Below are 27,761 nucleotides of genomic sequence, written 5' to 3'. Positions count from 1 at the left end.
CGACAACAGAATTCACAACAGAAAAGCCTCTACAGCCGCAGAGGACCAATTGACCACATCAGCACCTTTCTTGGTCAAATCAGTCAACGGTTTAACAACACTAGAAAAATTAGCGATGAAGCGACGGTAAAAATTAGCAAAGCCCAGGAACTTCTGCAGGTTCTTCACAGATGTAGGCTGAGTCCAATCATAAATGGCCTGAACTTTAACAGGGTCCATCTCGATAGTAGAAGGGGAAAAAATGAAACCCAAAAATGAAACCTTCTGAACCCCAAAGAGACATTTAGACCCCTTCACAAACAAGGAATTTGCACGAAGGACCTGGAACACCATTCTGACCTGCTTCACATGAGACTCCCAATCATCCGAAAAGACCAAAATATCATCCAAATATACAATCATGAATCTATCCAGGTACTTTCGGAAGATGTCATGCATAAAGGACTGAAACACAGATGGAGCATTAGAAAGCCCGAATGGCATTACCAGGTACTCAAAATGGCCCTCGGGCGTATTAAATGCTGTTTTCCATTCATCGCCCTGCTTAATACGCACAAGATTATACGCCCCTCGGAGATCTATCTTGGTGAACCAACTAGCCCCCTTAATCCGAGCAAACAAATCAGACAGTAGCGGCAAAGGGTACTGAAATTTGACCGTGATCTTATTAAGAAGGCGGTAATCAATACAAGGTCTCAAAGAACCATCCTTCTTGGTCACAAAAAAGAACCCTGCTCCCAACGGTGATGACGATGGGCGAATATGCCCTTTCTCCAAGGACTCCTTTATATAACTCCGCATAGCGGCGTGTTCTGGCACAGATAAATTGAACAGTCGACCCTTAGGAAACTTACTACCAGGAATCAAATTAATAGCACAATCACAATCCCTATGAGGAGGTAGGGCACCGGATTTGGGCTCATCAAATACATCCCGGTAATCCGACAAAAACTCAGGGACTTCAGAAGGAGTGGAAGACGAAATTGACAGCAATGGAACATCACCATGTACCCCTTGACAACCCCAGCTGGACACAGACATTGATTTCCAATCCAATACTGGGTTGTGGACCTGTAGCCATGGCAACCCCAAAACGACCACATCATGCAGATTATGCAACACCAAAAAGCGAATATCCTCCTGATGTGCAGGAGCCATGCACATGGTCAAATGAGTCCAGTACTGAGGCTTATTCTTGGCCAAAGGCGTAGCATCAATTCCTCTCAATGGAATAGGATACTGCAAGGGCTCCAAGAAAAAACCACAGCGCCTGGCAAACTCCAAGTCCATCAAATTCAGGGCAGCGCCTGAATTCACAAATGCCATAAGAGAATAGGATGACAAAGAGCAAATCAGAGTAACGGACAAAAGAAATTTAGACTGTACAGTACCAATGGTGGCAGCCCTAGCGAACTGCTTAGTGCGCTTAGGACAATTGGAAATAGCATGAGTGGAGTCACCACAGTAAAAACACAGCCCATTCTGACGTCTGTGTTCCTGCCGTTTAGCTCTAGTCAAAGTCCTATCGCATTGCATGGGCTCAGGCCTGTGCTCAGAGAGTACCGCCAAATGGTGCACAGCTTTGCGCTCACGCAAACGCCGATCGATCTGAATGGCCAAGGACATAGACTCATTCAGACCAGCAGGCGTGGGAAATCCCACCATAGTATCCTTAAGGGCTTCCGAAAGACCCTTTCTGAAAATTGCCGCCAGGGCACACTCATTCCACTGAGTAAGCACAGACCACTTTCTAAACTTCTGACAATATACCTCCGCTTCATCCTGACCCTGACACAAAGCCAGCAAGATTTTCTCTGCCTGATCCATTGAATTTGGTTCATCATAAAGCAATCCAAGCGCCAGAAAAAACGCATCAACGTCACGCAGTGCAGGATCTCCTGGCGCAAGGGAAAATGCCCAGTCTTGAGGGTCGCCACGCAAGAAAGAAATAATAATTTTCACTTGTTGAACGGGATCACCAGAGGAGCGGGGTTTCAAAGCAAGAAACAGTTTACAATTATTTTTGAAATTCAAAAACTTAGATCTATCCCCAGAAAACAAATCAGGAATTGGAATCCTAGGCTCTAACATCGGATTCTGAACTACAAAATCTTGAATGCTTTGTACCCTTGCAGTGAGATGATCCACACAAGAGGACAGACCTTGAATGTCCATATCTACACCTGTGTCCTGAACCACCCAAAGGTAAAGGGGAAAAGAGAGACAAAACACACTGCAAAGAAAAAAAAAATGGTCTCAGAACTTCTCTTATCCCTCTATTGAGATGCATTAACACTTTATGGCCAGCTGTACTGTTATGGACCTGGTGGTTAGGAGCACCCGAAATGACCTGATGGTTAAACCGATACAGGACAAGCTCTGGGAAGTGGGAACTCTGCTGACCGCAATCCCTAATCCTATCACACAACTAGAAATAGCCGTGGAGCGTACCTAACATGGCCTAGACGCCTCGACACAGCCTAAGAACTAGCTAGCCCTAGAGATAGAAAATAAAGCCTACCTTGCCTCAGAGAAATTTCCCCAAAGGAAAAGGCAGCCCCCCACAAATATTAACTGTGAGTTAAGATGAAAGTCACAAACACAGAAATGAAACAGGTTTTAGCAAAGGGAGGCCAGACTAACTAAACAGACAGAGGATAGGAAAGGTATCTTTGCGGTCAGCACAAAAAACTACAAAAGACCACGCAGAGTGTGCAAAAAGACCCCCCGCACCGACTCATGGTGCGGAGGTGCCACTCTGCATCCCAGAGCTTCCAGCTAGCAAAGCAAAATCATGAAAGCAAGCTGGACAAGAGAACAATGAACAGAAAATAACAATCGGGGACTTAGCTTCTTGCAGGAAGAGACAGGTCACCAGAAAGATCCAAGAGCGAACTGAACCAGTACAGGAACATTGACAGCTGGCATGGACTAACGATCTGAGTGGAGTTAAATAGAGAAGCCAGCCTAACAACAACCTAGATCACCTGTGGAAGGAACCTCAGAACCAGCAACTCCACTCACAGCCACCAGAGGGAGTCCATGGACAGAACTCGCCGAAGTACCATTCATGACCACAGGAGGGAGTTCGATAACAGAATTCACAACACCCAGCGCTCCTGACGCTGCCCCTGCCTGTCACACTGTCTCCGGGTGCCGCAGCTCTTCCTGTCAGCGGTCATTGGCACCGCTCAGAGGAATGAATATGTGGCTCCACCCCAATGGGAGTGGAGTCCATATTCATTTCTCTAATGAGCGGTCCCACGTGACCGCTGAACAGGGGAAGAGCTGCGGCACCCGGAGACAGTGTGACAGGGAGGGGCAGCGTCAGGAGCGCTGGGACTAGGTAAGTATGCCTCAGCGCCCTCTCCCCCTCACCCGCCGACCCTGCGGCCCACCGTGACTCTAGTATAAGCCGAGAGGGGCACTTTCAGCCCAAAACTTTGGGCTGAAAATCTCGGCTTATACTCGAGTATATACGGTAAGTAAAGAAAAACGAGTGGCCATCATTACTTTAAGAAATGAAGGTCAGTCAGTCCGAGAAATTGGGAAAACTTTGAAAGTGTCCCCAAGTGCAGTGGCAAAAACCATCAAGCGCTACAAAGAAACTGGCTCACATGATGACCGCCCAGGAAAGAAAGACCAAGAGTCACCTCTGCTTCTGAGGATAAGTTTATCCGAGTCACCAGCCTCAGAAATCGCAGGTTAACAGCAGCTCAGATTAGAGACCAGGTCAATGCCACACAGAGTTCTAGCAGCAGACACATCTCTACAACAACTGTTAAGAGGAGACTTTGTGCAGCAGGCCTTCATGGTAAATTAGCTGCTAGGAAATCCCTGCTAAGGACAGGCAACAAGCAGAAGAGACTTCTTTGGGCTAAAGAACACAAAGAATGGACATTAGACCAGTGGAATCTGTGCTTTGGTCTGATAAGTCCAAATTTGAGATCTTTGGTTCCAACCACCGTGTCTTTGTGCGATGCAGAAAAGGTGAACGGATGGACTCTACACGCCTGGTTCCCACTGTGAAGCATGGAGGAGGTGTGATGGTGTGGGGGTGCTTTGCTGGTGACACTGTTGGGGATTTATTCAAAATTTAAGGCATACTGAACCAGCATGGCTACCACAGCATCTTGCAGCGGCATGCTATTCCATCCGGTTTGCGTTTAGTTGGACCATCATTTATTTTTCAATGGGACAATGACCCCAAACATAACTCCAGGCTGTGTAAGGGCTATTTGACCAAGAAGGAGAGTGATGGGGTGCTTCGCCAGATGACCTGGCCTCCACAGTCACCAGACCTGAACCCAATCGAGATGGTTTGGGGTGAGCTGGACCGCAGAGTGAAGGCAAAAGGGCCAACAAGTGCTAAGCATCTCTGGGAACTTCTTCAAGATTGTTGGAAGACCATTCCCGGTGACTACCTCTTGAAGCTCATCAAGAGAATGCCAAGAGTGTGCAAAGCAGTCATCAAAGCAAAAGGTGGCTACTTTGAAGAACCTAGAATATAAGACATATTTTCAGTTGTTTCACACTTTTTTGTTAAGTATATATTTCCACATGTGTTAATTCATAGTTTTGATGCCTTCAGTGTGAATGTACAATTTTCATAGTCATGAAAATACAGAAAAATCTTTAAATGAGAAGGTGTATCCAAACTTTTGGTTTGTACTGTATATATATAAAGTACCTTTCTCAAGACACTCAGCTTAATTATTTTTTAAGAAAAGAAGGTGATCTGGTAAGATCCAGTAGGAGCACTCAATCAATACTCTACTAACTGCAAAAACAACTACCGCATTTTTCGGATTATAAGTCGCACTATTTTGCCCTCAAATTTGGGCAAACAATTTTGTCAAAGGCCAGATGCCCCGCACTTACATGGTTTACTATGGGGTGGACTCCGGGAAAATGGCTGCCGGCGGAGGCGCATGTGCAGGAGGAGATCTCGGTACCAAGATCTCGGGTGATGACATCTCAGAGCTGTGATCTCATCTCCCGAGATCTTTGTGCCAACAAGTGATGTTGTTACATCAGCAAGTCAGGAGGAGGACCAGAGTGCAGAAGGGAAGAAGAGGTGGTCTACGATAAAGTCACTGACCCAACCTGGGAAGGTGACATGCAGAGAGAGGACAGCAGCGCACAGGAGGAGGGATCTACAGCAACACAACAGGCAGGAAAAGGCAGTGGGTGGCCAGAGACACAAAGTGGGCAACTTTTCCCCAGAGCTCGAACACGGAAGAAGTTGCCAAACCAAGGGTTAGGTGTTCCCGAGTCTGGTGCTTTTTTAAAGACAGTCCAGTTAACCCACAGGCCATTTGCAGCATCTGCCATGCCAGCATCAGGAGGGCAGCACAACTACTGACCTGACCACCACCAGCATGTTCAGGCACATGCAAGCAAAGCACCCGACTACTTAGGCCAACCGCCAGGGTCCAGAAACAGTGTCTGTGGGTGACACCACTGCCTCTTCCCCTGTTCTATGTGCACACCATTCCCCTGTCCATGATGTAGGCGAAGATGCCTTCCACCCTGCACCTTTTGCACATTTGCAACCAGTGTCGGACTGGGGTACCATGGGCCCACAAGTGACATTGACTTTGGGGGGCCCACTTTTCACTTGCACACAAATAATACACTAGCCTCATTGATAAATTTACCTATAACTCTATATAAAAATGTATGTCAAGTACTCCCCATACAGTGGGGTTGGGAGCCCAGATCTTCACAAGGGCCCACTGGGGGATTCCCCTGTTACCCTATGCGCCAGTCCGAGCCTGCTTGCAACCACTGTCAGCAACAACGTCCACGTCCTTGTCCCAGTGCAGCGTTCTGTTGTCCCTACCCACCACCCACCCATAGGCCACAATACTAAACAGCTACATTTCCAGCCTGATTGCCCTGGGAATGTTGCCGTTTAGGCTTGTGGAGACAGAATCTTTTGCAACCTCATGGCGGCGGCCATCCCTCAGTACTCGGTCCCCAGCTGCAACTATTTCTCACTGTGTGACATCCCTGCCTTACACAAGCATGTGTCCTATAACATTAGCCTTGACCAGTGTTGTTATTGGGAAGGTCTACTAAACCACGGATACGTGGACAAGTGCTTGTGGCAAGGTACGCTACATTTCCCTGATGGCACACTGTGTGAACATTGTGGAAGCCGGGACCCAGTTGGACCCTGGAAAGGAACATGTGTTACCTACACAGAGGATTGCGGGCCCTGGTTCAATCAGAGTTTTCCCCACCTTCTACCTCAGTTTCTACATATCCTCACCCTCACCCTCCATCATCAGTCTTAAGATGGAAGCCCTGCAGAACTGCCTTGGTCAAGGGGCAACAGGCTCTGCTGAAGCTAATCTGCTTAGGTGACAAACAAAACACTACCTCAGCGTTGTTGAAAGTTAATATACCCACATTGATATGTGGCTGTTGCCCCTGAACTTAAAACCAGGCATGGTCATAACCTGATGGCTGCAATGAAGCTTGGCAACCTCACACTCATGCTATTTCTGGTCCACGTGCTCAACTTAGTGGTTTAGTGGTTTCTCAAAACATACCCAGATCTGCCCTGGCAGTGCTGCAGCAGCGTTTGAAACTTCCAGCTCCCTGAATGGTGTGTGATGTCACTATGCATTGGAACTCAACATTACATACTATATGTTGGCCAAGGCTTTGTGAGGAGCAGAGGGGAGTAGTTGAATACCAGCTGCAACATGCCCGTCAGTATTCTGGTCAGCCTCCGCACATAAGAGCTAAGGAGTGGGAATAGATGTCTTTCATCTTTGCAGTTCTCCAAAACTTTGAGGAGTCGACCAAGATAGTGAGCAGTGACTGTTCCATGATCAGCTTCTCTGTTTACTGAAATACTAGCTGCTCATAACACAGGTATGCAAATAAAAAGCGGTTTGACCTTTTTCATATAATTTCCATGTATTTTGGTGTTTTGATAGTGAAAACAATATTGAAAAAATCCTAATTGTCAGGACTTGCCCCAATCAATAGGTTCTTCCTCAAACTCTGGTGTGAATCATCGACAGGCAGCTTATTTTCTTTCTCCATTAACATCAAAAGAAACTGCGTGATTGGCTGTTGGCAGGCAGGTGGTTAGTGACATAATGAAAGGACCTTAGGCTTTCAAGAAGCTTGCATTGGAATTTCATTCATCAACCGTGTTTCCCCATATTAGTGTTAAGGCTTTGCAGAAGTGTATTAATTTGCCTGACCATTTCTGTTTCATTTGTGGTGAATATAGTGTTGAGTCAACAGCTGAATATTACAGACTTTGTGAAAAAAGTATACACCATGTGCAGAATTATTAGGCAAGTTGTATTTTAGAGGATTATTTTTATTATTGATCAACAACTATGTTCTCAATCAACCCAAAAGACTCATAAATATCAAAGCTTAATATTTTTGGAAGCTGGAGTTGTTGTTTTTAGATTTGGCTATCTTAGAAGGATATCTGTTTGTGCAGATAACTATTACTGTGCAGAAATATTAGACAACTTAATAAAAACCAAATATATTCCCATCTCACTTGATTATTTTCACCAGGTAAACCAATATCTCTGCACAAAATTTTGAAAAAAACATTTCTGACATGCAAAAAACAAAACCCAAAAAAATTAGTGACCAATATAGCCACCTTTACTTATGATGACACTCAACAGCCTTCCATCCATAGATTCTGTCAGTTGCTTGATCTGTTTACAATCAACATTGCGTGCAGCAGCCACCACAGCCTCCCAGACACTGTTCCGAGAGGTGTACTGTTTTCCCTCCCTGTAGATCTCACATTTTATGAGGGACCACAGGTTCTCTATGGGGTTCAGATCAGGTGAACAAGGGGGCCATGTCATTATTTTTTCTTCTTTGAGACCTTTACTGGCCAGCCACGCTGTGGAGTAGTTGGAGGCATGTGATGGAGCATTGTCCTGCATGAAACTCATGTTTTTCTTGACCGATACCGACTTCTTCCTGTACCACTGCTTGAAGAAGTTGTCTTCCAGGAACTAGCAGTAGGTCTGGGAGTTGAGCTTCACTCCATCCTCAACCCAAAAAGGTCCCACAAGTTCATCTTTGATGATACCAGCCCATACAAGTACCCCACCTCCAACTTGCTGGTGCCTGAGTCGGAGTGGAGCTCTCTGCCCTTTACTGATCCAGCCTCTGGCCCATCCATCTGGCCCATCAAGAGTCACTCTCATTTCATCAGTCCATAAAACCTTTGAAAAGTAAGTCTTAAGATATTTCTTGGCCCTGTCTTGACGTTTTATGTTATGTTTCTTGTTCAAAGGTGGTCGCTTTTCAGCCTTCCTTACCTTGGCCATGTCCCTGAGTATCACACACCTTGTGTGTTTTGTTACTCCAGTAACGTTGCAGCTCTGGAATATGGCAAAACTGGTGGCAAATGGCATCTTGGCATATTCACGCTTGATTTTCCTTAATTCTTGTTCAGTTATTTTGCGCCTTTTTTGCCCAACACACTTCTTGCGACCCTGTTGGCCATTTGCCATGAAGCGCTTGATTGTTCAGTGATCACGCTTCAAAAGTTAGGCAATTTCAAAACTGCTGCATCCCTCTGCAAGACATCTCACAATTTTGGACTTTTCAGAGCCCATCAAATCTCTCTTCTGACCCATTTTGCCAAAGGAAAGGAAGTTGCCTAATAATTAAGCACACCTTATATAGGGTTGGAGTAGGACAACATGTAAAAAAAAGTATCATGTGATCAAAATACAACTTGCCTAATAATTCTGCACACAGTGTACTTTGCATACTTTGGACTAAAACTGGTAAATCAAGATAAAGTTTGGGCGCCTCATAAAGTGTGCAAACGGTGTGTTGAGGACCTCTGAAATTGGTTTCCATTGTAAGAAAAAAGCTTTCCGTTATGGGATTCCTGTGTTGTGGTGAGAGCAAAAGAACCATAGTGATGATGACTGTTACTTTTGTTTATGCAATGTGAAAGGGTATAATTCCAAATGGAAGCATTCCATTTCATATCCCAATCTTCACTCAAAAATTGGTCCCATCCCCCATGGCACAGATATACCAGTACCCAAGGCCCCTGCTACCTTGGAAAATAAAGCTAGCTTTGATGAAGGTGGAATCATACCTGAACCAGATGACGAATAAAATTCTGACTTTGAAGATGATACAAGACCAACATTTTTTTCTCAGGAGCAGATGAAGGATTTAGCAAGAGAGTTGAATCTTCCCAAAGATGCCGCTGAGTTACTTGGGTCAAAGCCCAAAAGCAGGAATTTAATGTTACCAGGAGTGTTGTTTTCATGGTTCAGACATTGTGAATAGGAGTTCGTTCCTTACATTGCCGCGGAAGACAAGTTTGTTTATTCCATACACTTAAAGGAAACCTTCGAGAACTTGGAATTGGTTCTTTGTAAACTTAAATATGATGACCACGGTTGGCAAGTGTGTGGGGATTTGAAGGTCTTATCCATGCTGCTCTGGCAACAAGCTGGGTATACCAAATACCCTTGTTATCTCTGTCTGTCTCTGGGACAGTCGAGTCCAACAAAATCACTGGACCAAGAAGAGTTGGCAGCCAAGGGTGCTCACAGTCGGTGAAAAAAATGTCCTTTGAGAAACTTTGGTATCTCCCTAAAAAGTTCTTCTACCACCTCTCCACATAAAATTGGGCTTGATGAAGCAATTTGTAAATTCACTTCCAAGAGATAGAAATCCTTCAAATACTTGGTCACCATATTTCCAATCATCTTGGAGGCAAAGTTGAAGGAAGGTGTGTTCGTCAGACCAGACATTAGAAGGCTTATAGCTGATAAAGAGTTGTCAATACCAAAAAGAAGGGTGGAATGCATTTAAAGAGGTCGTACATAAATTTTTAGGCAATAAAAAAGATCCTGACTACAAAAAGATTGACAGACGAATGCTGAAAGCATTTCAAGCTTTAGGTTGATTGATGAGTTTTAAAGTGCATTTCCTCCATTCCCATTTTGACTACTTTCCTGAAAATTTTGGAACTGTGAGTGCAAGGTGAACGATTCCACCAGGACATTAAATAGATGGAAAGAAGATACCAGGGAAAATTGAACATTACACTGATGGCAGACTACTGTTGAATAGTGTTGAGCGTTACCTTCCGATATCGGGAAATATTGGATTGGATCGGACCAATACCCCAAAAATATCGGGTATCGCCGATTCTGATACCGGAAACCAATGCAAGTCAATGAGACACAAATATCGGAATGAAAATAAACCATTTCTTTGCTTGCACATCCAGTTCAGGAGGGGGGAAGAGTGTGGGCGGTGCATGGGCGGAGACTATGCGTGTCTGTGTGTGTGGGCGGTGTCTGTGCGGGCCTCTCAGGGGTCTGTGGGGGCCTGCCGGGGGTCTGTATGGGCCTCTCGGGGGTCTGTGCGGGCCTGGAGGGGCCTGTACGGGCCTGCAGGGGGTCTGTGTTGGCCTGTCGGAGGTCTGTACGGGCCTCTCGGGGGTCTGTGCAGGCCTGCCAGGGCCTGTACGGGCCTCTCAGGGGGCAGTGCGGGCCTGCCGGGGGTCTGTACGGGGGGTCTGTGCGGGCCTGCCGGGGGTCTGTGCGGCCTCTCGGGGGTTGTGTGTGTGCATGCATCATCCGATGGGACTACAAGTCCCATCGGGTTATGCCTGCTACAATGACAGTGATTGACACATTACCCAATGATGGGATAGTAGTAGTCCCATCATCCGGCTAATGTGTTGAATGTAAAAAAAAAACACAAACATACATACTACATACAACATACTACATACATACCACATACATATAACATACATACTACATACATACTACATACATACAACATACATACTACATACCTACTACATACATACAACATACATACATACAAACTACATACATACATACATAATACATACATACATACAACATACTACATGCATACTACATACATACATACATACATACTATATATATATTACAAACATACAACATACATACAACATACATACAACATACTACATACATACAACAGACATACAACATACATACAACATACTACATACATACTACATACATACACCACACATACATACAACATACTACAGTCATGGCCAACATTTTTGAGAATGACACCAAAATTATATTTTCACATGATCTGGTTTTTATTAGTGTTTGTCTGATGTTTATATCACATACAGAAATATAATTGCAATCATATTATGAGTACCAATGGGTTATATTGACAGAATGAGTTAATGCAGCAAATCAAAATTTGCAGTGTTGACCCTTCTTCTTCAAGACCTCTGCAATTCTCCCTGGCATGCTCTCAATCAACTTCTGGACCAAATCCTGACTGATAGCAGTCCATTCTTGCATAATCAATGCTTGCATTTTGCCAGAATTTGTTGGTTTTTGTTTGTCCACCCGTCTCTTGATGATTGACCACAAGTTTTCAATGGGATTAAGATCTGGGGAGTTTCCAGGCCATGGACCCAAAATCTCTATGTTTTGTTCCATGAGCCATTTAGTTATCACCTTTGCTTTATGGCAAGGTGCTCCATCATGCTGGAAACGGCATTGTTGGGCACCAAACTGCTCTTGGACGGTTGGGAGAAATTGCTCTTGGAGGACATTCTGGTACCATTCTTTATTCATGGCTGTGTTTTTAGGCAAGACTGTGAGTAAGCCGATTCCCTTGGCTGAGAAGCAACCCCACACATGAATGGTTTCAGGATGCTTTACAGTTGGCATGAGACAAGACTGGTGGTAGCGCTCACCTCTTCTTCTCCGAATAAGCTGTTTTCCAGATGCCCCAAACAATCGAAAAGGGGATTCATCAGAGAAAATGACTTTGCCCCAGTCCTCAGCAGTCCACTCCCTATACCTTTTGCAGAATATCAGTCGGTCCCTGATGTTTTTTCTGGAGAGAAGTGGCTTCTTTGCTGCCCTCCTTGAAACCAGGCCTTGCTCAAAGAGTCTCCACTTCACGGTGCGTGCAGAAGCACTCACACCAGCCTGCTGCCATTCCTGAGCAAACTCGGCACTGCTGGTAGTCCGATCCCGCAGCTGAAACAGTTTTAAGATACGGTCCTGGTGCTTGCTGGTCTTTCTTGGGCGCCCTGGAGCCTTTTTGACAACAATGGAAGCTCTCTCCTTGAAGTTCTTGATGATGCGATAGATTGTTGACTGAGGTGCAATCTTTGTAGCTGCGATACTCTTCCTTGTTAGGCCATTTTTGTGCAGTGCGATGATGGCTGCACGTGTTTCTTTAGAGATAACCATGGTTAACTGAAGAGAAACAATGATACCAAGCACCAGCCTCCTTTTAAAGTGTCCAGTGATGTCATTCTTACTTAATCATGACTGATTGATCGCCAGCCCTGTCCTCATCAACACCTGTGTTAATGGATCAATCACTAACACGATGTTAGCTGCTCCTTTTAAGGCAGGACTGCAATGATGTTGAAATGTGTTTTGGTGGTTAAAGTTAATTTTCTGGACAAATATTGACTTTGCAAGTACAGTAATTGCTGTTAAGCTCTGACATTCAGGAGTATACGCAAATTGCCATTAGAAAAAATGAAGCAGTAGACTTTGGAAAAATTAATATTTGTCTCATTCTCAGAATTTTTGTCCATAACTGTACATGCATACAACAAACATACTACATACATACTACATACAAGCTACATACAATACATTCATACATTACATACAATACATACATATAGAGATACAGCACATATAACATAGAGTACATACTCACCATCACTTGTCACATTGTTCCCCGATGCCAGTGTCATCTGTAAAAAATATTAAAATAACAAACAAACAATATACTCCCTGATCCGCAGAAATCCACGAGTATCCCACGACGATCTCCGGTGGTGAACAGCAGCATCAGCTGATGCGACTGCTCTCTAGGGGCTCCATGAATACAATGACTGGAGGAAGGTATCGTTCCGCACTGTATTCCTCCACCACTGTAAAAAAATAGTCCCTAGACACCTGGTCCCCGCACCTGCCGCTGATATTGGTGGAGTGCAGCACACCACCTCTGACACTTACCACGGGCATCCCTGCAGGAACCCAGGCCAGTACACGTTACCGTGCCTGCTACATCTGACACGGTAAGAGACTCATTGGTAGCAACTACAAGCATGCAAATACGATACACCGATTAATTGTGGCCACCATACTTGTTTATTATTGCAGTGTGGGCGCACTGACAGTGGGCATTGTATTATTTACTAATTTGCGAGGACACACAATTCATACCCAGGTGTGCAGTATATACCGCAAGGAGTGGGTAGGGGATAAACCCACGTATTAGGTAGCCAGTAGTTATTCTCCAGGCACTTGTAGTGCGGTATTTTATATTCAATCAGTTTAAAATAAAAAATTAATGTTATAAGTCTATTTTCATTTGTTTTGCAGTATTGCCTTATTTAACATAGTTACCTAAATTGTCAGGAAAAGTGATGTCTTATTACAAAACAGAGGTCATTTTCAGATTCAGCGCACCAAAAAAACATAACGATTACAAGGAATAACCAAAACAGCTCATTAATTTTTTTTGGCAGACCTGTGTAATTAAAGACAAGGTTTTGCAGGTGGAGCAAGTTGAGATGGAGTAAGACACTATACAGGCCAATGCTACACAGCCCAGCCTCATCTCATCTCAGCTAGTTGCCTGCACTACAGACGGTACTACCTACACCACCTTCATCCTGTCTGTTTAGCGTGGATGGCCTGAAGATGAGGAGGATAGAGGATGAGGAGGAGAAGATGGACCATCGTCCTCTTGATGGGGACATTGAAGTCTTGCCTGTTGGCAGTCTGGCACACATGGCTGAGTTTATGTTCCACTGCCTTTCCCGTGGGCCGTGACCCTTGCATTGTACGCATTTTGGCCAAAATGAATTACTTGTTGGTCACACTTCTAGAGAACTATCAATGTCTCCTTGAGATGTCTAATAAAATGTTGTAGTACCAGAAGGTTCTACTTGAAGAATTATTTTAAAAATTCCCATCTGACAAGGTGATGCGTGGGGCACTATGACAAGCAGGGAAACATTTTGGAAGATGCTGAAGGAGTACCTTGCTGACCAAACCAGTATTTCCCATGATTCCTCTGTGCCTTACAACTATCGGGTATCCAAGCTACACACGTGGCATAAATTGTCTGTTTGCCTTGGAGGTCCTGCTGGCCTGCCCTGCCGCCAGCGTTTTTTAGTGCCACCGGGGATATTATAACTGATAGGCACATCCGCCTGTCAGCTGAAAATGCTAACAGGTTGACTCTTATCAATATGAACAAGAGCTGGATTGGCACAGACTTCTCAGCACCACCGGATGACAACAGCGGAACATAAACTCAAATCAGTGTTTTGTTTTTTTCTGGTCTATTCATATGCACCCCTTCCCACCCAAACATGGGTATACGCTTCAGGATTTTGTCTTTTTTTGTATCATCCTCCTCTTCCTCCACGACCATACCAAAAGGGTGATCATGCTACCTTCACTATAATTTTTTTAGGGTGCTTGTGATGCCCGCATTAATAATTTTTAGAGGCCTACCTTTAACATTCTTTGATATATGTGTATTTTCTCACAGGGATAAATATTTTTCAGCACAAACACTTAGTGCATGCGCATTACCAGTCTAGGATACCCACCCCTTAATAATAGGGAGAAAAGGTTTTCTGAGGCTTTCGACTATGTCTCTTCAAAGGGTAGTATTAGAGTGCGTCCTTATAATTTTTGGCATCCCTTGCATCTAGTGCATATGCTTTTCCATTGTTGGAGACCCAATCCTTAGTAATGGGAAAAAATGTTTTTCTAAGGCTCCGCCTTCTAGCTGAGGGAACATTTTTGTAACTTAAAAGAGCCGGTGGGTTTTACTAGAAATAATCTCGAGTCCCTTGTTGTGGGCTGTCAGGTGGTCATCACATAGAGAGTTTTCATACTACATACAGGATTTTACAACCAGGACAGGAGACTGTGTACAGTAAGTACAGAAGAGTCTGGTCTTCTCCATATCAGGCTGAGTAGGTGCAAAACGCTCCGCTATATTCCTCAGCAGGTGTCATGAAATAACTTTCCTTGATGCTGCTACATTAACCCCTTCATGACCCAGCCTATTTTGACCTTAAAGACCTTGCCGTTTTTTGCAATTCTGACCAGTGTCCCTTTATGAGGTAATAACTCAGGAACGCTTCAAGGGATCCTAGCGGTTCTGAGATTGTTTTTTCGTGACATATTGGGCTTCATGTTAGTGGTAAATTTAGGTCAATAAATTCTGCGTTTATTTGTGATAAAAACGGAAATTTGGTAAAAATTTTGAAAATTTCGCAATTTTCACATTTTGAATTTTTATTCTGTTAAACCAGAGAGATATGTGACACAAAATAGTTAATAAATAACATTTCCCACATGTTTACTTTACATCAGCACAATTTTGGAAACAAAATTTTTTTTTGTTAGGAAGTTATAAGGGTTAAAATTTGACCAGCGATTTCTCATTTTTACAACGAAATTTACAAAACCATTTTTTTTAGGGACCACCTCACATTTGAAGTCAGTTTGAGGGGTCTATATGGCTGAAAATACCCAAAAGTGACACCATTCTAAAAACTGCACCCCTCAAGGTACTCAAAACCACATTCAAGAAGTTTATTAACCCTTCAGGTGCTTCACAGCAGCAGAAGCAACATGGAAGGAAAAAATGAACATTTAACTTTTTAGTCACAAAAATTATCTTTTAGCAACAATTTTTTTATTTTCCCAATGGTAAAAGGAGAAACTGAACCACGAAAGTTGTTGTCCAATTTGTCCTGAGTACGCTGATACCTCATATGTGGGGGTAAACCACTGTTTGGGCGCACGGCAGGGCTTGGAAGGGAAGGAGCGCCATTTTACTTTTTGAATCAAAAATTGGCTCCACTCTTTAGCGGACACCATGTCACGTTTGGAGAGCCCCCGTGTGCCTAAAAATTGGAGCTCCCCCACAAGTGACCCCATTTTGGAAACTAGACATCCCAAGGAACTTATCTATATGCATAGTGAGCACTTTGAACCCCCAGGTGCTTCACAAATTGATCCGTAAAAATGAAAAAGTACTTTTTTTTCACAAAAAAATTCTTTTAGCCTCAATTTTTTCATTTTCACATGGGCAACAGGATAAAATGGATCCTAAAATGTGTTGGGCAATTTCTCCTGAGTACACCAATACCTCACATGTGGGGGAAAACCACTGTTTGGGCACATGGTAAGGCTCGGAAGGGAAGGAGCGCCATTTGACTTTTTGAATGAAAAATTATTTCCATCGTTAGCGGACACCATGTCGCGTTTGGATAGCTCCTGTGTGCCTAAACATTGGCGCTCCCCCACAAGTGACCCCATTTTGGAAACTAGACCCCCCAAGGAACTTATTTAGATGCCTAGTGAGCACTTTAAACCCTCAGGTGCTTCACAAATTGATCTGTAAAAATGAAAAAGTACTTTTTTTTCACAAAAAAATTCTTTTCGCCTCAATTTTTTCATTTTCACATGGGCAGTAGGATAAAATGGATCATAAAATTTGTTGGGCAATTTCTCCCGAGTACGTCGATACCTCATATGTGGGGGTAAACCACTGTTTGGGCACTCGGCAGGGCTCGGAAGGGAAGGCGCGCCATTTGACTTTTTGAATGGAAAATTAGCTCCAATTGTTAGCGGACACCATGTCGCGTTTGGAGAGCCCCTGTGTGCCTAAACATTGGAGCTCCCCCACAAGTGACCCCATTTTGGAAACTAGACCCCCCAAGGAACTTATCTAGATGCATATTGAGCACTTTAAACCCCCAGGTGCTTCACAGAAGTTTATAACACAGAGCCATGAAAATAAAAAATAATTTTTCTTTCCTCAAAAATTATTTTTTAGCCTGGAATTTCCTATTTTGCCAAGGATAATAGGAGAAATTGGACCCCAAATATTGTTGTCCAGTTTGTCCTGAGTATGCTGATACCCCATATGTGGGGGTAAACCACTGTTTGGGCGCACGGCAGGGCTCGGAAGGGATGGCACGCCATTTGGCTTTTTAAATGGAAAATTAGCTCCAATCATTAGCGGACACCATGTCACGTTTGGAGAGCCCCTGTGTGCCTAAACATTGGAGATCCCCCAGAAATGACACCATTTTGGAAACTAGACCCCCAAAGGAACTAATCTAGATGTGTGGTGAGGACTTTGAACCCCCAAGTGCTTCACAGAAGTTTATAACGCAGAGCCATGAAAATAAAAAAAAAAATTATTTTCTCAAAAATGATCTTTTAGCCTGCAATTTTTTATTTTCCCAAGGGTAACAGGAGAAATTTGACCCCAAAAGTTGTTGTCCAGTTTCTCCTGAGTACGCTGATACCCCATATGTGGGGGTAAATCACTGTTTGGGCACATGCCGGGGCTCGGAAGTGAAGTAGTGACGTTTTGAAATGCAGACTTTGATGGAATGCTCTGTGGGCGTCACGTTGCATTTGCAGAGCCCCTGATGTGGCTTAACAGTAGAACCCCCCCACAAGTGACCCCATTTTGGAAACTAGACCCCCAAAGGAACTTATCTAGATGTGTGGTGAGCACTTTGAACCCCCAAGTGCTTCATAGAAGTTTATAATGCAGAGCCGTGAAAATAATAAATACGTTTTCTTTCCTCAAAAATAATTATTTAGCCCAGAATTTTTTATTTTCCCAAGGGTTACAGAAGAAATTGGACCCCAAAAGTTGTTTTCCAGTTTCTCCTGAGTACGCTGATACCCCATATGTGGGGGTAAACCACTGTTTGGGCACATGCCGAGGCTCGGAAGTGAAGTAGTGACGTTTGGAAAAGCAGACTTTGATGGAATGCTCTGTGGGCGTCACGTTGCGTTTGCAGAGCCCCTGATGTGGCTTAACAGTAGAAACCCCCCACAAGTGACCCCATTTTGGAAACTAGACCCCGAAAGGAACTTATCTAGATGTGTGGTGAGCACTTTGAACCCCCAAGCGCTTCATAGAAGTTTATAATGCAGAGTCGTGAAAATAATAAATACGTTTTCTTTCCTCAAAAATAATTATTTAGCCCAGAATTTTTTAATTTTCCCAAGGGTAACAGGAGAAATTTGACCCCAATATTTGTTGTCCAGTTTCTCCTGAGTACGGTGATACCCCATATGTGGGGGTAAACTACTGTTTGGGCACATGCCGGGGCTTGGAATTGAAGTAGTGACGTTTTGAAATGCAGACTTTGATGGAATGGTCTACGGGTGTCACGTTGCGTTTGCAGAGCCCCTGGTGTGCCTAAACAGTAGAAACCCCCAGAAATGACACCATTATAGAAACGAGACCCCCCAAGGAACTTATCTAGATATGTGTTGAGCACTTTGAACCCCCAAGTGCTTCACAGACGTTTACAACGCAGAGCCGTGAAAATAAAAAATCATTTTTCTTTCCTCAAAAATTATGTTTTAGCAAGCATTTTTTTAGATTCACAAGGGTAACAGGAGAAATTGGACACCAGTAATTGTTGCGCAGTTTGTCTTGAGTATGCTGGTACCCCATATGTGGGGGTAAACCACTGTTTGGGCACACTTCAGGGCTCGGAAGTGAGGGAGCACCATTTGACTTTTTGAATACGAGATTGGCTGGAATCAATGGTGGCGCCATGTTGCGTTTGGAGACCCCTGATGTGCCTAAACAGTGGTAACCCCTCAATTCTACCTCCAACACTAACCCCAACACACCCCTAACTCTAATCCCAACTGTAGCCATAACCCTAATCACAACACACCCGTAACCACAACCCTAACCCCAACACACCCCTAACCCTAACCACAACCCTAATTCCAACCCTAACCCTAAGGCTATGTGCCAACGTTGCGGATTCGTGTGAGATATTTCTGCACCATTTTTGAAAAATCCGCGGGTAAAAGGCACTGCGTTTTACCTGCGGATTTTCCGCGGATTTCCAGTGTTTTTTGTGCGGATTTCACCTGCGGATTCCTATTGAGGAACAGGTGTAAAACGCTGCGGAATCCGCACAAAGAATTGACATGCTGCGGAAAATACAACGCAGCTTTCCCGCGCGGTATTTTCCGCACCATGGGCACAGCGGACTTGGTTTTTCATATGTTTACATGGTACTGTAAACCTGATGGAACACTGCTGCGAATCCGCAGCGGCCAATCCGCACCGTGTGCACATAGCCTAATTCTAAAGGTATGTGCACACGCTGCGGAAAACGCTGCGGATCCGCAGCAGTTTCCCATGAGTTTACAGTTCAATGTAAACCTATTGGAAACAAAAATCGCTGTACACATGCTGCGGAAAAACTGCACGGAAACGCAGCGGTTTACATTCCGCAGCATGTCACTTCTTTGTGCGGATTCCGCAGCGGTTTTACAACTGCTCCAATATAAAATCGCAGTTGTAAAACCGCAGTGAAATGCGCAGAAAAAAACGCGGTAAATCCGCCATAAATCCGCAGCGGTTTAGCACTGCGGATTTATCAAATCCGCAGCGGAAAAATCCGCAGAGGACCAGATTACGTGTGCACATACCGAAACCCTAACCCTAGCCCTAACCCTAACCCTAACCCTAGCCCTACCCCTAACCCTACCCCTAACCCTAGCCCTAACCCTAGCCCTAACCCTAGCCCTAACCCTAACCCTACCCCTAACCCTACCCCTAACCCTAACCCTATTCTAACATTAGTGGAAAAAATAAAATTTCTTTATTTTTTTATTGTCCCTACCTATGGGGGTGACAAAGGGGGGGGGTCATTTATTATTTTTTTTATTTTGATCACTGAGATAGATTATATCTCAGTGATAAAAATGCACTTTGGAACGAATCTGCCGGCCGGCAGATTCGGCGGGCGCACTAAATATACATTTACATTAGTATTTCCAGCCATGGCCGATGATATTTCAGCATCGGCCATGGCTGGATTGTAATATTTCACCCGTTATAATAGGTGAAATATTACAAATCGCTCTGATTGGCAGTTTCACTTTCAACAGCCAATCAGAGCGATCGTAGCCACGAGGGGGTGAAGCCACCCCCCTGGGCTAAACTACCACTCCCCCTGTCCCTGCAGATCGGGTGAAATGGGAGTTAACCCTTTCACCCGGCCTGCAGGGACGCGATCTTTCCATGACGCCGCATAGGCGTCATGGGTCGGATTGGCACCGACTTTCATGACGCCTACGTGGCGTCATGGGTCGGGAAGGGGTTAAACTAATCACTCTTCAGGGTTAATTCAAAAAGATTTTATTCTCTAATAATATGGCTTTTATCTGCACTTCTGCTTGGTTTAGGTCTGGCAGCTGGGATAGCGTATTACAGGCATTTAATCAGGAATTATTGCCTTATAAATTCTAATCCTTGCTGCTTTATTCCATACACTCATTGACAGATTCATGTTTTTTACGGTGATGTGTACTGAGAAATTCATCAAAGCTGGCAGTGTTGCTTGCGTTCCTCCATATTTTGTTGCTGACATGTACAAGAAAGAAAATTTTTTCAGGACTGGTTAAAATCCCTTCTTTATTCTACAATGATACCGCTCTTATCTGCAATTCGTCTAGGGTGAGGGGTGGCAGCAGGGAATGGGTATTATAGGAATTTAGTCATGGATTATTGCCTTATAAGTTGTAAAATCCTTGCTGCTGCTTCCATTCATTCATTGACAAAATTATTGATTTAATAGGTCCATTCCCAGTTTTACTCTAGCATCTGAATGTAACAGGTAGTGGTGGGACATTTTATGCTTCTGGACCTGGAATTACCACTTCTGAACTATCTGTTGCCTTTGTTCCATCCATTTTTGGCCACTTCTTGAAGTATGTTTGGGGTGATTGTCCTGTTGGAAGTCGCATGACCTAGAATGCAAACCCAACTTTCTGACACTGGACACTACATTTTGACCCTAAATCCTGTGGGAATCTTCTCCTTTTACTGTATTATCCCTTCACCACAGTCAAGGCACCCAGTGCCAGAGGCAGAAAAACAACTCAAAAATATCTTTGAACCTCCACCATATTTGACTGTAGTTACTTTTATTTGTAGACCTCATTCAATTTACAGTAAACAGAAGAATGACGTGCTTTACCAAAAAGCTCTATCTTTGTCTCATCTGTGCACAAGACGTCTGCTGGCCTTGTATAAATAGTGGGGGCCAACTGCTGGCCCTCTATAAATTGTGAGGGCCACCAACTGGCCTTCTACAATTAAAGTGAGGGCTGCCTGATGGCCCTCTACAAATAACAAGGGCCGCCTAATGGTCCTGAAAAAAAAATTGTGACTTTCAGAGACCCTCCTTCATAAATTAGACAGGATGTGTCTGATCATGTCTCACACACCACATGGCCAGATAAGGTAGTAAAATTATATTTCTGGTGAATGTTTTTTTCTCGATTGAAAGCAATGCAAACTTGCAAAAACACTGCAAAAACACAATGTACAAACATAGCCCAAGGTGTGGAGGAGCATTTCTTTTTCTCTTATTTATTTTGAATTATGTGCATGTCATTATCCCAGAAAAAAAAATTCTTAACATTTTTTCAAGTAAAATACATTTTATCTTTGACTTTGAATGTTTTATTGTCAGTCGATAAAAGTGGCATAATATTCTGACAACATTGTTCCCAGCAGCAACCTTGGGAGTCAGTTGTCTTCCCCATGCTGTTCCCATGCCATGCTGTTTCTATCGATTTTAACTCTTTTTAGACTCCTACGGACCTCCGGTGGGGGGCCGCCAGAAAAATGCTTGAGTTTCATATTGACTTACATAATACTTGTTACTCGGGTTGAGCACCCGAGCATTACGATTTGCTCGTCTCGAGTAACGGGTACCCAAGCATTTTTGTGCTCGTTTATTGCTACTTAGAATATCTTCAATTACAATTCTATTGAACCAGAACTGTCACTCAAGGAGGAATGTCCACAGCAACCAGTAAGCCAGGAGGCTGGGGAGCAATCTACTTTTAACATGTTGAGACTAACACTTTAAATGGACAGGTTTCATATGCATCTGAATTAAACTGTAAGCTAAGGATAATCCAATAATGCTGAACATACCACATTTTTTGGACTATAAGACTCACTTTTTTAAAAAAAAATTGGGGGTGAAAATGGGGGTGCGTCTTATAGTCGGAATATACTTACAAAATACTGTGGTGGTGGTCCTGGTCCAATGCTGCAGGGAGATGCAGCCTCCCATCCCAGGCTGGTGCGACGGTCATGCTCTATGGTGCGACGGTGGTGCTCTGTGGTGTGGGCGGGCTCCGCCAGAATTTTCTGAAAGCCCGGAGGCCCCACACAGATCCATTGCTGCGATGCGGTGGCCTCTGGGAAAATGGCCGCAGGAGGCAGCGCATGCTCAGATTGAGATCTCAGCAATGAGACCTAGTCTTGAGATCTCGGGACGAAATGTCATTGCCGAGATCTGGATCTGAGCATGTGTCGCCCTCGGCAGCCATTTTCCCAGAGGCCACCACATTGCAGCAACGAGATGTCGTCTTGAGATCTCGGGATGAGATTTGATTGCCAAGATCTGAATCAGAGCATGCGTCGCCCCCTGCGGCCATTTTCCCAAAGGCTACCACATCGCGGCAATGGATCTGCGGGGCCTCGGGCTTTCAAAAAATGCCAGTGGAGCCCCGCCGCACCTGTCGCAAACATGCCGACAGAGCCCCGCCACACCACAGAGCACCACCACCGCACCATCCTGGGATGGGATTTACTGGAGGCCACACCACCAGTCTGGACCACCGAACAACCCCTGTGACCATGCTCCCATGAGACCACTCCTCTACCTGCGCCAATCCCCCCCAGTAACTGAATTCGGACTGTAAGACGGACCCCCATTTGACACTTTTTTTTCCTATTTTGCTTCTGAAAATTTGGGGTGTGTCTCATAGTCCAAAAAATATGGTACTGATAATGTGTGTAACTGTTAAAGAGAATGTGTTGTGAGAAAATTACCTGTTATTAACATGAAAACCTGACACATTCAAGAGGTCACAATCATGTGACACATTCCCATTAAAAGAAAAAAATGTGATACTTACCCCCAATGGTTTCATCAACTCTAGAAATACTCCGGTATAAGAGCACAATTTGTATTCTAAACAGTATGCACAAGCCAACCAGAATTAGAATGCAGGCAGTGCAAATGATAGATGCAGCAATTGATGTTGTAAAGACTTTCTTAGAAATATCTTGACTCTTATCTGATGGATGAAAAAAAAATGTCATTGAAACCCAAAGCTTCTACAGACCCACAGTGACAGATTTCTCATGCGAAATAAGTATTGTAAGGCCTAACTAGTACCGTAAATCTCATAACCATAAAATTCAGCACAGTACTTCCTTTTGCTATCTCATGGGTGACTGTTGCGTGCTGTTCAGTTATATTGACATTTAGTGATGTAGATTTCTAGTATTCTATTACTTTCACATGTCAGTATTTGGTTAGTATTATACTTTAGTACTTGTAAGCCAAAACCAAACAGGAAGCATACACATTAGGCAGGAGTCACACTATAGAGAGAAATACGGACGAGTGCTATGCGAGAAAAAAATTGCATCGCACTCGGACCAATGTTAATCTATGGGGCAGCTCCGATCATCATTTTGCTCTCGGCTGTATTATACGTGCGAATGAAATCACAGCATGCTGTGATTTTCACTGTATATCGGCCGAGACTCATTAGCGTGGGAAAGTTTCTGATCATTTTCCCACGCTGTCAAGTTCACCGCGTCTGGCAGGGTGATTTTCACCATATATCGGCCGAGACTCATTAGCGTGGGAACTACCGCTGACGTCACTGAGCATGTGCAGACTCCCCGTCTGACTCGCAGTGAACTGACAGCATGGTACGATGATCAGAAACTTTCCCAGGCTAATGAGTTCATGTCTGGTCAGCGGGTAGGCTGCGCAGGTAGCTTTTCATTCATTACACAGTGGTTTACAGTCGGAGTAGTAGCATTAGCACTGCTCCCGGTTGTAAACTATTTAACCCCTTGAGATGGATTGCAGCATGGGACTTGACTGTACAGCAGACAGGTATGGGATATTATCAAAATCAGTTTATTGATACAAATACAGTTAATTTAATTATTTCATTAAAAGACTTTATTCTGCATGTGTGTGTATTTTTTAACCCTTTCATACTAGTGGAATAATAATGGATAGGTGTCTTATTGACACCTCTCCATTATTAACCGGGCTTAATGTCACCTTACAATAGCAAGGTGACATTATCCCCTTATTACCCCATATGCCACCACTACAGGGAAGTGGGAAGAGAGAGGCTAAGTGCCGGAATAGGCGCATCTTACAGATGCGCCATTTCTGGGGTGGCTGGGGGCAGATGTTTTTAGCCAGGGGGGCCAATATCCATGGTCCCTCTCTAGGCTATAAACATCTGCCCTCAGTCACTGGCTTTCCCTCTCTGGCGGAGAAAATTGCTTGGGAGCCCACGCCAGTTTTTGTCCGTGATTTAATTCTTTAATTTAACACCTACAGCTCCAAAATGTGACATACACACACTACTATCATTATTAGTGAGAGACATATATAAATCTAACGGATATGCAATTGTTCACTGTAAGTCTCATATCGTGTCGGGTTCTGTAATGATTTAACAAAAGACAGCAAATAAATTACCGGCTATTCTGCTATCTAGCTCTGTATGATATATATATATATAATATATATACAGTATATATATATATATATACAGTGGGGCAAAAAAGTATTTAGTCAGTCAGCAATAGTGCAAGTTCCACCACTTAAAAAGATGAGAAGCGTCTGTAATTTACATCATAGGTAGACCTCAACTATGGGAGACAAACTGAGAAAAAAAAATCCAGAAAATCACATTGTCTGTTTTTTTAACATTTTATTTGCATATTATGGTGGAAAATAAGTATTTGGTCAGAAACAAAATTTCATCTCAATACTTTGTAATATATCCTTTGTTGGCAATGACAGAGGTCAAACGTTTTCTGTAAGTCTTCACAAGGTTGCCACACACTGTTGTTGGTATGTTGGCCCATTCCTCCATGCAGATCTCCTCTAGAGCAGTGATGTTTTTGGCTTTTCGCTTGGCAACACGGACTTTCAACTCCCTCCAAAGGTTTTCTATAGGGTTGAGATCTGGAGACTGGCTAGGCCACTCCAGGACCTTGAAATGCTTCTTACGAAGCCACTCCTTCGTTGCCCTGGCGGTGTGCTTTGGATCATTGTTATGTTGAAAGACCCAGCCACGTTTCATCTTCAATGCCCTTGCTGATGGAAGGAGGTTTGCACTCAAAATCTCACGATACATGGCCCCATTCATTCTTTCATGTACCCGAATCAGTCGTCCTGGCCCCTTTGCAGAGAAACAGCCCCAAAGCATGATGTTTCCACCACCATGCTTTACAGTAGGTATGGTGTTTGATGGATGCAACTCAGTATTCTTTTTCCTCCAAACACGACAAGTTGTGTTTCTACCAAACAGTTCCAGTTTGGTTTCATCAGACCATAGGACATTCTCCCAAAACTCCTCTGGATCATCCAAATGCTCTCTAGCAAACTTCAGACGGGCCCGGACATGTACTGGCTTAAGCAGTGGGACACGTCTGGCACTGCAGGATCTGAGTCCATGGTGGCGTAGTGTGTTACTTATGGTAGGCCTTGTTACATTGGTCCCAGCTCTCTGCAGTTCATTCACTAGGTCCCCCCGCGTGGTTCTGGGATTTTTGCTCACCGTTCTTGTGATCATTCTGACCCCACGGGGTGGGATTTTGCATGGAGCCCCAGATCGAGGGAGATTATCAGTGGTCTTGTATGTCTTCCATTTTCTAATTATTGCTCCCACTGTTGATTTCTTCACTCCAAGCTGGTTGGCTATTGCAGATTCAGTCTTCCCAGCCTGGTGCAGGGCTACAATTTTGTTTCTGGTGTCTTTTGACAGCTCTTTGGTCTTCACCATAGTGGAGTTTGGAGTCAGACTGTTTGAGGGTGTGCACAGGTGTCTTTTTATACTGATAACAAGTTTAAACAGGTGCCATTACTACAGGTAATGAGTGGAGGAAAGAGGAGACTCTTAAAGAAGAAGTTACAGGTCTGTGAGAGCCAGAAATCTTGATTGTTTGTTTCTGACCAAATACTTATTTTCCACCATAATATGCAAATAAAATGATAAAAAAACAGACAATGTGATTTTCTGGATTTTTTTTTCTCAGTTTGTCTCCCATAGTTGAGGTCTACCTATGATGTAAATTACAGACGCCTCTCATCTTTTTAAGTGGTGGAACTTGCACTATTGCTGACTGACTAAATACTTTTTTGCCCCACTGTATATATATATATACATATATATATATATAGCACATAGTCGGTGGGGGCCTTATTAAAGGTTTCTACATTTGTTCCAAGGAGCATTAAACCTCTGCTTCTCTTCCTGTCAAAACATAAAAGAATATGGGATACAAAGAGGCAATTTGAACTTGAATAGCAGTTATGGACTGGATAAAATTCAATGTCTTACCTTTCAGTTTAATTGTAATTAGCCTTTCGTCATTGCTTTTAAAGCTATCAAGTTTGCATTTATATTGATACTTGATATCATTGTTGCTTACATTAATTATGTGCAGCTCAGAAATCCAAATTGAACCCTTGTCATCTCTAAATAAAAGCAATGGCAAAACATTGTTTAATAAGTAAAAATATAATGTTTTCTCATTTTCATCATCATTTTAAGTTTAGGAAAACGCTTACTTGAGTTTTCATAAAAGGCTTGCTTTCAGCATTAAAGGTGGTGTATCACTTTTTGGTATTGATGACATCATTAGGATAAATCATCCACATCAGATCGGTGGTGTCCAACACACGGCACCACCAATAATACTGATAAGCTGTTACCAGCTCCGGCAAGATTCAAATAGTGTACAGAGTGGAACACCACTACTGTCACATTGTTAGTGGACACTGCCGGGTTTTGCAGATCAGCTCTTATTTGTACAGGATTTGATATAAAATACAGGGGAACCGCTCCTAAATAGTGTGTCGGAGCAGTGTACCACTCAGTACTGTATATATGTGGCCACTACCAGAGCTGGTAACCGCTGATTGATAGTTGTGTTGGACCCCACTGATCTGATATTGATGAACCTATCCTGTGTATAGATCAATATTATAGTAGTGGAAAAATATTTAATGCTCACTGTCCTTAATATCCATTTACACACCCATTACCTGTAACATATGAGCACTCTAGTGCCCCTTCCCTGTTCCACTGATTTCCAAAAGTTCAGTAGTGTAGTTAGTAATGCCAATGAAACATTATAATAGCTTTACCCACTCTGAGAATGTTAGCACTAAACCTCACATGTAACATTTTCAGAATAGACATAGAGGGGCATCTCACAAAATTAGAATATCATCAAAAAGTTAATTTATTTCACTTCTTCAATATAAAATATAAAACTAATATTAGATAGTTTTAATTTTAAATGATCCACAATGGATGTGGTAGATCCATTTTATAATAAATCTGAAAGGATTCAGTCATATTGGCTCAGTCCATCTTATTGACTTTTTCTTACCTAAGCTGGAAAATTCTAAAATCATCTGAATTTTAAAAAGTATGTCAAAATGCACTAGTAATCCAGTATGTAAAAGAAGTACACTATTCATAATGGAAAACTCTGATTGTGCGAATTGTGTATTGTGATGTATAAAATCAGTGAACACTAATGTATGC

General features: G+C 43.4%; 1 protein-coding gene across 3 annotated transcripts in view; it reads right to left on the bottom strand.

Annotated features, from left to right (window-relative positions):
* The window catches only part of IL18R1 (interleukin 18 receptor 1), a 182,729-nt gene that overhangs the window by 56,986 nt on the left and 97,982 nt on the right, over positions 1-27,761 (bottom strand). For all 3 annotated transcript variants that reach the window (XM_069757619.1, XM_069757618.1, XM_069757620.1), the window contains 2 exons: positions 26,547-26,683; positions 23,076-23,237 (listed from right to left, as the gene is read on the bottom strand). In XM_069757619.1, the coding sequence (XP_069613720.1) occupies positions 23,076-23,237; positions 26,547-26,683 (299 nt within the window). The remainder of the gene's footprint in view (positions 1-23,075; positions 23,238-26,546; positions 26,684-27,761) is intronic.

The sequence above is a fragment of the Ranitomeya imitator genome, chromosome 3, assembly GCF_032444005.1.
Source record: "Ranitomeya imitator isolate aRanImi1 chromosome 3, aRanImi1.pri, whole genome shotgun sequence".
Lineage (NCBI taxonomy): Eukaryota > Metazoa > Chordata > Amphibia > Anura > Dendrobatidae > Ranitomeya > Ranitomeya imitator.
This window is presented reverse-complemented; position numbering and strand designations above follow the sequence as displayed.